This window comes from Cucurbita pepo, chromosome LG05, assembly GCF_002806865.2.
Source record: "Cucurbita pepo subsp. pepo cultivar mu-cu-16 chromosome LG05, ASM280686v2, whole genome shotgun sequence".
In the NCBI taxonomy this organism is placed as follows: Eukaryota; Viridiplantae; Streptophyta; class Magnoliopsida; order Cucurbitales; family Cucurbitaceae; genus Cucurbita; species Cucurbita pepo.
Window position 1 is genome coordinate 7976376 of NC_036642.1, and position 10318 is coordinate 7986693.

The 10318-nt window shown below is 35.3% G+C and overlaps 2 protein-coding genes across 2 annotated transcripts in view; one reads left to right on the forward strand and one right to left on the reverse strand.

The window, feature by feature from the left end:
* Window positions 1–1466: 1466 nt before the first annotated feature.
* Window positions 1467–3002, reverse strand: LOC111795757. The gene is made up of 3 exons (XM_023678323.1): window positions 2624–3002; window positions 2465–2548; window positions 1467–2120 (listed from the first exon to the last, which is right to left on the reverse strand). Exons 1-3 carry the CDS (start codon window positions 2926–2928, stop codon window positions 1574–1576), a joined length of 936 nt encoding a protein of 311 aa, XP_023534091.1. The 5' UTR covers window positions 2929–3002; the 3' UTR covers window positions 1467–1573.
* A 3653-nt stretch (window positions 3003–6655) lies between these two features.
* LOC111794365 overlaps window positions 6656–10318 on the forward strand; it is a 12136-nt gene continuing 8473 nt past the window's right edge. Inside the window, 1 exon segment of the mRNA XM_023676335.1 lies at window positions 6656–7217. Coding sequence (XP_023532103.1) covers window positions 6881–7217 — 337 coding nt within the window. The 5' untranslated portion in view covers window positions 6656–6880.

Here is a 10318-nt window from a genome sequence, read left to right on the forward strand (position 1 = left end):
TTTTTTTTTTTTTTTTTTTTTTTTTTTTTTTTTTTTTTTTTTTTTTTTTTTTTTTTTTTTTTTTTTTTTTTTTTTTTTTTGAATTTATTGCATATTATAGACTTTCTGCAAAATAAGACCGTGTGTCCGGGTTTTCATCAGCTGCTGCCGATACTATTATACATACATCATAAGACTTTCGACATAACATATCATACATTATAACATACATCATTCAATTTATCCCGACCTATTATATAATATCTAATAGTAAGTTCACTTAATTAGGTAGCACTGAAAGTTTTTTTTTGTTTTGTTATAATCCAGTTCTTGAAGCTACACAAATCTCAATGTAACCGTTATTTTTCATTTTGTAATACCCAATTGTAGTAAAAACAAAAAATTTCTTAGAAGGTCCTTAATTCTTGCTTATTTACAAGAGTTGTTGTAGTGTCGAAGGCATGATCCGATAGAATAGTGAAGAAACTTTTCATAAAAGGTTGTCCTTAGCACTTGTGTGATAGAAAAAGTGTTGTCCTTCTTGTTTTGGTAAAGTGACAAATAGAATTAGAGATGTTTTTTTTTTTTTTTTAAATTTAGGATTGCCAAGTCTATCAAAAATTTGAAAAGGTATTTTAATGGGTCTTGTCGTGTTTGATTTGAGGTCACAAGAAAAGTCTATCAGTGTGATATTATGCTCGACAAAGTACTTCAATACTTCAATCGAAAGAAGTATTGATAAGCTAAACAAGAATAATCATGTTACCCTAGCCTAACTTGGGTCGATTTCACATCAAAGTGATCAGGTTACCAGCTAAGGCATGACTCAATAAGTGGCATAGATGAAGACTTTCAATAACTGACTTCCAAAAGAATAAGAAAAAGAGAGTATCCTCACTCTAATTTATATGGACATTTAAACGAGATAACGAGTCTCTACCATTTGACATGTTATTGAATAAAAAATTGATATAAAATAATTCTTGTTTGACCCATGAATTCAAAATTTGGAACGTTATACCCTAATTGTTGTCGGTTGATGGGAGGAAAGGTGTTTGTCACCTTTTTTCCACCTTGCTTTTACTTTTTGTGGGTGTGAATGGGGTCTGTTTTAGACCTCATGAGATTCTATAAAGATATAAAAGAATTCCACTTTCAAAACAAACCCACCAAAATCTCATACCTTCATCATCACATCCACCTCACCCCAACTCAAATTCTCAATCATTCAAACTCCCAAAAAGTCAACTAATTCAAAAAAATCAAAATAACTCGAGCAACTAAACAGGTCTAGGTTGGGTTATAAAATTATTTGAACTCGGTTCAAATAAATAAAAATCGGGTTCATAAATTTTTCTACAACTAAACTGGATTGAACCCACTAGCCCATGAACACTACTCACAAGAATCAATTTTTGGAACTATTTTTCTTATCAGGGTTTGGATAAGATTCATAAGATCGTTCGTCTAAATCTAAAAACGAAAAATGTTTAGACGAGAAAGTGAATTTGAAAAGGTGAGTGGGAAGGAATAATTAAAGTGGTACAAGCATGGTGGTGGGGAAGAAGTAAAAAAAAAAAAAAAGAAAATGGGGTCAAGATGATTGTTGGTCAGCAAAGGTTGTTGCATGCGAGAGCTGCTTTAGCCATTCAAATGTTCGACGATGTGACAGCCTCGTTGCCTTTTCCTTTTCCTTTTCCCTAATTTCAACATTATCATTCAATTCCTTCTCCCTAATCCCAATCCCAATTCCCTTTCCCTTTTCATTCCTTTTCTTCACAATATTCCCACTCCAATTCCTTATCTTCTTCGCCGCCGGTATTGTCTCCACTGATTTTTTGCAGCTCACCACACCCAAAAACGAGGCGGTTGTTTTCTGCCCCACCGTGGGTGCCGCCTCGAAAGCGCCGGCGTTGGTCGTGCGAGTTTTGAGGTCGTGAAGTTCCATTCCTGGCGTTCGGAGAACACCCACCCGGAAAAAGTCCCAGCGGGAGGAGCTCCGGCTCCGGCTCCGACGGCCGAAAGTCGAAAAGGATCTGATTTGGGGCGTGGGACTTGGGTGAGAGTGGAAGACGTTGTTTTGAGTTCTTGGCTTTGAGTTCGTCGGAATTGAAATGGAATTGTTACTAATACTTGAACACCTGCAATTCAAAATATTTCATCAATATCTATTAACGGTGGACTTTGATAATTACAATTCTCTATTCCTACAGATTCAAGGGTATTAATGTTAACTATAAACATATTTTTAAAAAAATTAAAAAAATTAATATTATAAAATTAACAGTTTTAAAAGTTAAAACAATATATATATTTTTTGGGAAAGTTTATTTATTTATTATTATTATTATTAATTTAACTTTTTATTTTATTTTGTGTAACGGTAATATATTTTGATATTTGAATTTGAGTTGGATTTTGGTGATTATAGTTTAAAAAATATATTCATAATGAATTGAAATGGGGAGAAATTAAAAAAGCATACCTGGAATAATGACTTCTACTGCTGTTGCTACTGCTACTGCTTCCATTTCTAAATCTCAACATATTATGATCCATAGACTCCGACCTGGAAAATTAAAAAAAATTAAAAATTAAAAAAAATTAAATTTAAATCTATGAACAATTGTAGCTGGGTTCGAACCTGGCGGACAGAGGTTTAGAAAAGAATTGATTGTGAGTATTATCAGAGCTAACAGAGAGGCGAAGAGGGAGCAAATGGCCTTGAAAGAAGATGTCGTCGGCAGCGCACATGGGCGGCGGCGACGGCGGCGGTGGCCAGTGGTTGAAATTGAAATCGAAATCCTCCGTGATGGGGTTTTCATTTAGAAGCAAAGGCTGCTGCTTTTCTTTGACTGGAAGGTCGCATAAAGATAATGCTTCTTCTTCGTCATCGTCTTCGTCTTCGTCTTGTTTATCGTGTTCTTCGCCATGGATGGTTGTTGCCATGAGCTCTTCCCAATCTGAGTTCAAATTTTTTGTTGCTATGTATTAATGGAAGAGAAGAAGAAGAGGAAGAGATTGAGATTCATATTATATAAAGTGACAAAGCAAAGAATGATGAAAGTGAGAGAAAGAAGGAATAAATATGAATGGTCTAATCAATATCTCTATGGATTATTTTAACATTATTGTTATATATTTTATGAAGTTTAATTTTTTTTTATATGATTTTACAAATTTGTTTTTTTAGCTTTTAAGATTTTTTTATTACAAAAAAAAAATCTCCTCAATTTTTATATTTTTAAATAAATTTAGTCGATTTTTGTCCGGCTTATTGAGCTTTTACTTTTAAGTTTTTCAACATGTCTGATAGAGAGAGGTTTTTATACCCTTATAATGAAGGTTTAGTTCCACTCTCGAATTTGTGTGATCTCGCATTGATTGGAGAGGAGAACAAGTGCCAGCGAGGACACTGAGCCCGAAGAGGGTGGATTTGTGAGATCCCACGTCGGTTGGAGATGTGTTAAGAATGAGAAACATAAGTGAATCGAAAGTCCAAGAAACAGAAGTGGGATCAAAAGTTCAATTTTTATTAATGTTTGCAACGTTTAAATAGAATAGAACCTACAAACTAAATCCTAAAAAACAAAGAAAATATTCTACTAACGAAATTCTGAAGATAAGATAAAATATATCAAATATAAAATATATTGCAATAAGATGGGAACGAAACATTTATTATAAGAGTATGGAAACCTCCCCTAGTAGACATGTTTTAAAAACATAAAGAGGAAGCTCGAGAGATAAATCTGAAAGATGACAATATTTGCTAACGATGAACTTGGGTTGTCGAATTTGATATGATAATTTATAGTAAAAAAAAATGAAATTTAACCTTACGAGAAAAAGAAACCGATCGAGATATGCCGGACGAAAAAAAACCCTAATTTAGAGTAGTTGGAGGGTTTGGAAAAGACAATGATGAGGGAGTAGGCTCTTTAACCGGCCAAAGCCAAATGGTTGGAGAAAAAATGAGGGCTTTTGGTGCTGTGTGTGGCATGATTGATTAAAGGTGTGTTGCTGTGCCAAAAGGGAAAAAAGAATTGTTCTGTGGCTGTGCTTCATTTTGTCATTCAATGCTGAGAGAGACAACATAATGCTTATTCGTCTCGTCTCTTTAGACACACAATATACCTACCAATGTATCTAAGACGTTGCTTTCGTTCATCTTTTCTAATTAATATGTCTTACTTATTTGAATGATCATTTAACCACGCATTGGTTAAGGATCGTATAAAGAAGTGAGTTGCTTGAATTTGAAGGTTCATTCATACTTGTTTTTCCAACTAGATTATGATATTAGGTTACGTTGTACTGTCGAATTATCACTTTTTCCGGTAGAATCAAGATTAATTGTCGATACTAGAATTTAATTTTATGGATATATTAATGACCACAATGATATTATTCGATACTTTTTAAAATAAAAATCTACGAAAATGAGTTAATATTTAAGGAGGGTACATAAATGAACCGATATCATTATCTAATGCGAGTGATTCTGGAGATATCATGGCTAAGAAAAGATTAAAACAATTGGAAGTTACTATATATACCAACAAGATACACCTCACTTTTTGGCAGTTCAATCATAATAATTTGATAATTAAACATGCTTTGATCCGAGGAATTCTATGTTGGGTGACCACGTGTGTGTGTGTGTGAGGACAAAATATGTTGGAAGAACTCATATCCGTCTGTGTGGATAGTCTTCGGGAAAAGTGGGGACCATCATGGGCTAAATTTAGATTTTGAATTGATTTTTTTTGTATTTATTTAAAAGAAAAATATCTCCAGGCTTGTTGGCAAGGTCCTATTTGATATATTTTGAGCACATGGATTAGTGGGACCTATTAAAAATGAAATTAAATTATTCAGATATGATATGTTTTTTAAACTTGGCTACAAGCAAATAATGGAAGATATTTCTTTTGTTGTATTATGAAACACATTTTTATATTTACTAAAAGTGTTTTTTTTTTCTATTTTATTTTAAATTTATAAAAGTCACTTGGAACTTAAATATATTATAAAGTAAAATATAAAATATATATATTTATTAGAGTGCTTTTTCTTTTTCTTTTTTATTTAGCAAATAATATAGGACTGTTTAAATTTTTTTAATTAAATTAATTGGTTTAATGTTCGTATGAGCTAGCGGATAGTTTACTCTAATATAAATCTAGAGTTGCACTCTTATTCCGCTGACGAGGTGTATCTTGATACAGTCAAGAATAAGTTAATCCATACAAGAAGATAAGATTGTACCTTTGAATTGGTGGCGACTAGTTAATTCAGCCACGCCCATCGCGAGTTGTATCCATTGAATTTTTAGCTGTCTTAGAGAGTGAATCTCAAAGTGGCGTAGAAGGAAAAAGGGCTTGGGACACGTGTGGGGACGTAGAAAAATAAATTTAAATATACCAGCAAAATTAAAATTTTGGGTCAAAGTCAACCGGGCAAAATGTCCGGAAAAAAATAAAGAAAAGGAAAAAAGAGAGAGAAACCTAGGGTTATGATGTAATATGATTGACGAAACAATGCAAGTTGTGACATGACATACAATATGATATGATACGTTAAAAGACATGATACGTTAAAAGACATGATATGACACGTTAAAAGACATGATATGACATATGTTTGACATGACGAGATATGTGATATGATATGATTGACATGCAATATGATGTATTGGCATAATACACAACCCCGATATATTCATGAAAAATATGATAAAATGATATGATATAAAGGTGGAAGATGGGTTTTTGTACATGATTTAACGAATGAAAAGTGTTGGGACCTCATGCATAATGCTCATGCATCGGGGGATGCCCCTTCTTTTATGATGGTATAGATGCGTACGCTATGAGGCAAAAAAGCAATCATTATGTTTATTATAATGCTGCGACGGTCACTATTCCTAACGGGTGTCTGACATCAACAACTTTAGAGAATGCTCGTCGACAAGAAAGGAGCCTAGGAGGTGTGCGAATTGAATGGTGGGTCCATACTCGCATGTGTGGACCGTGTGTAAAACATTGTCTAAGTACCCATTTAGGATAGCCACATAAGAAATATATACTAATATGATAGGTCTTATTCATGATTGTATGTGCTTGCATCTGACCCCAATAGCAGAGTCACTTAGTGAGTATTTCTTAAAATACTCAAGCCATGTACTACCCTTATTTTCTAGGTAAAGACAAGGCCCCTATACTCTTGAAGGTGGCATCACGACCCAAGAGATCATGATACATGCATATGGTAGTTTGCATTTAAATTTCATAAACGGTAGGTTAGTATAGATTAACATGCATTTAAATTCATAGAATATAGGTTAATACATGGCATTTCTACTTTATTTTATTTCAATTTTTGTTATTTTATTTAAAGATCTTCCAGCAAACATGTAAATCTATGATTATGTTTTATAATAAAGTTTTGAATGAAATATTTTCGCATAAAGTAACAATTTTAGATTAATTTTTGGGTTTTTTTGATAATACGATTTAAAAGTAGTTAAAATAGGATTCTAATAATATTTTTTTAACTCTAAAAAAAGAAAAAAAAAAAGAAAAAAAAGACAAAAAAAGACAGAGTACTTTACAAAAACTGCTAAATTAAGGATTCAAAATTCGAAATTCAAAATTCATCCGATCATCACTCTTCGGTCTTCTCCCTCCTCTGGAGCTCTTCCATGGCGGGATTCTAGGGTTTTCGATCACTTGATTTCAGTACTCTTTTGCATTTAAATGCCACAGTGTTAGTATTACCTTCTCTTTTTCATTCTTTGTTCCTGTTCCTATTTACTTCTCTGCTATACTGGTGTGTGTTGTTTGTAAATAGCCGTGCATTATATGTTTATTTTGCGGAGAGGATTACCTATTTCCGTATGGAAATGATTGCTTCGCATATGAAACTTGCGGACTGGAAGCAGAGTAGTCTCTGCCAAGCGCATGAACAGTTACATTCGGAGGCTTCTAAGTTTTTGTTGTTTAGTCTTCAATGGAAGGACTTGGAAACGCACTTCGATTCGACTCGAGAAATGATTCAGATGCAGTACGAGGAGCTTGAGAGGCGGGAGAAGGCGATTGCACGGAAGGAAGAGGACTTGGATGATGTGAAGAAGTCTATTAATAAATGCTCGAAAGAGCTTGAGTTGAAGAAGAACGAACTGATCGAGTTGAATCGTTTGATTGAGAAATGTGATGGTGAGCTTAGATTGAAATGTTGGTGACAACAGAAAACTGAAGTGAGATTGAGAGGAGGAGTGATTTGAGTGATGGGGAGGCAGGTCCTTTTATAGGGGGATTCCCGGAGTTGGTTGAGATTTGTGTGGATGAAATTGAATTCACCTCCTCCTTCTCTTCGGTAGTAACTCATTCAAACTCTATTATTAGCTTCAACACCCTCCCTTAAACTGAATTCTGCGGAAATCAGTTTAGGACTTCACTTCGTCATCTTGATATACATCTTGGATTCTGCACATCCCCATCTTTCTTCTAAGCTTCTCGAACAATGGTTGTTTCAAGGGCTTTGTGAATAGGTCTGCGATTTGTTCATCACTTCGGCAAAAGTTGAGTTCAATAATGCCTTCTTTACACAAATCACGCAAGAAATGAAATCGAACATCGATGTGCTTGCTCCTTCCATGCAACACAGGATTTTTAGACAACTTAATAGTTGACATATTATCACAATATATAACCGTCGTACCTGGTTGCTTCTGATTAAGAATTTCAAGCATTTTTCTTAACCAAATTGCTTGGCACGAGCATGCTGCTGCTGCCACAAATTCTGCTTCTGTAGTTGAGAGTGTTACAATAGATTGCTTCTTTGAAGACCAACAAATAGCTCCTGAACTCATCATGAAAATACTTCCTGAAGTACTTTTACGATCGTCTATATCACCTGCATAGTCGCTATCTGTATAGCCAACCATCTTCGGATCATCTCCTTTCTTGTAGAATACCCCCAAATCAAAGGTTCCTCTCACATAACGAAGTATCCTTCTTGCTGCATTGAGATGTTTTTCCGTTGGATGCTCCATGTAACGACTTATCATACTAACCGCATACATGATGTCTGGTCTTGTTGAAGTTAGGTACATCAAACTTCCCACAATTTGTTTGAAGTACCTATTATCAACCTCTCGCCCTTCAATATCCTTGTGCAACTTCAAACCCAATTCTGATGGAGTTCCAAATGTGCACTCATCCAATTTCAATCTTTCAAGTCATTCTTGAGCATATTTCTTCTGACAGATAAAGTGACCTGCGGGAGTTTGAGTAACTTCTACTCCAAGAAAATATCTCATCAAACCAAGATCTGTCATTTCTAATTCCTTCATCATGCTCTTTCAAAGATTTCTTCATTATTGCCAGTAAATATTAAATCATCAACATATAAGCAAATAATGAGAATGTTACCTCCCTTTTCAGTTTTCACATACAACCTATGTATGTTCATATGGGCATTTAGTGAATCCCATCTTTTCAAAATGAGAATCAATGCGACTGTACCATGCTCTCTCCGCTTGCTTCAAACCGTACAAAGCTTTCTTCAACTTGTATACTTTTTCTTCCCTCTTTACCTTTTTGATTGAACAAAACCTTCTGTCCACATATACCTCTTCTTGAAGCTCTCCATGTAAGCCGATTTCACATCAAGTTGATAAATAGGCCATGATTTCTGTGCTGCAATAGACAAAATTATAAGCCTGATAGTATCTTGACGTGCCACTGGTGCAAATACCTCCTTATAATCAACTCCATACTTCTGCTTGTATCCTTTTGCAACGAGTCGCGCCTTGTACTTATCCACCTCACCGTTTTCATTCAACTTGGTTTTGAAAACCCATTTGACTCCGATTGTTTTATGCCCTTGCGGAAGATCAGTGAGCTCCCAAGTCTTCTTCTTCTCTATGGATTTGATTTAACTGTCCATGGCTTCCTTCCATTTCTTCTCCTTTACCGCTTCTTCATAGACAATTGTTTGTATCACTATCCATAAAGAATGCAAAATAAGCACTATCACTTGAGTCATAGTCCATCTTATAATCAACCATCCAATTTTCTCTCTTTCTTGTTCTTGGATTTCTTTGATTATGATCATGATCTTCTTCTACTGGTTCTTCTTGTTGAGCTTGTGATGAGCTCTCTCTCTCTCTCCATGCTCATAGTGAGGCTGAATAGGGGCTGAAGCTTGTTCTCCTTCAAGATCTACAGGAATCCGCTGATTCACAGTGATCTTTTCTTCCCATGTCCAACCAAGTCTGATTTTCGTCAAAGATTACATCACGACTTACCACCACCTTCTTTGTCAAAGGATCATAGAGCTTGTACGCCTTAGAAGTCTCGCTTACTCCAAGGAACACACACTTCAAACTCTTGTCCTCAAGTTTCTTCCTTTTCTCATCAGGAACGTGTGCATATGCTATGCACCCAAAGATTCTAAAGTGGTCTACTGCAGGTTTCCTTCCGCTCCATGCTTCTTGTGGAGTCATATATATATATCTCTAAGAGAAAAAGTAGGGCTCCGGTTGAGAATGTGAACGGACCACACGACTGCTTCTGGCCAGAATTCCTTCGGGACTTCTCCTTTCTTTATTTAGTCAACTTCGAACCATGTTGAGAATGGTCCTGTTTTTCCTTTCAGCCACACCATTTTGTTGTGGTGTATATGCTGTTGTTAACTGCCTCCTTATGCCCTTCTCTTCACAAAATTGAATAAACTTGTTCTAGCAGAACTCTCCACCTCTGTCAGTTCTTAAAGCCTTGACTCTTCTTCCAGTTTCCGTCTTCATAGTAGCACAAAATTTCTTGAAGCAATCAAATCAGATTTGGCGTGCAAGAAATCAGTCCATGTTTTTCGACTAAATGAGGGTCATGAAATATTTCTTGTTACCATTTGATGCTGGAGAGATGGGACCACATATGTCTGAATGAATCAATTCCAAAATTGCTTGAGCTCTTCGTGATTTTCCGGATGGAAAAGAGTTTCTTTCATGTTTTGCTACCACACAACTCTCGCAAATTTCCGTTGGTGGAGTAATATCTGGCAACCCAGTTACCATCTTCTTTGAGGACAGCGTCTTTAATCCTTTAAAGTGTAGATGACCATACCTAAAATGCCAAAGCCAGGTGGTATCTTCCTTCTTCACCATCAAACTTTTGGCAACGATATTTAACGTCAACGGATATAGACGGTTGGTGGTCATCTTCATCTTAGCAATCGATCCTCTTTTGGAGTCATAAATCTCACATTCATCATTTTGGAATGTGATCACATACCCCTTTTCTTGTAACTGACCGATACTAAGTAAGTTGGC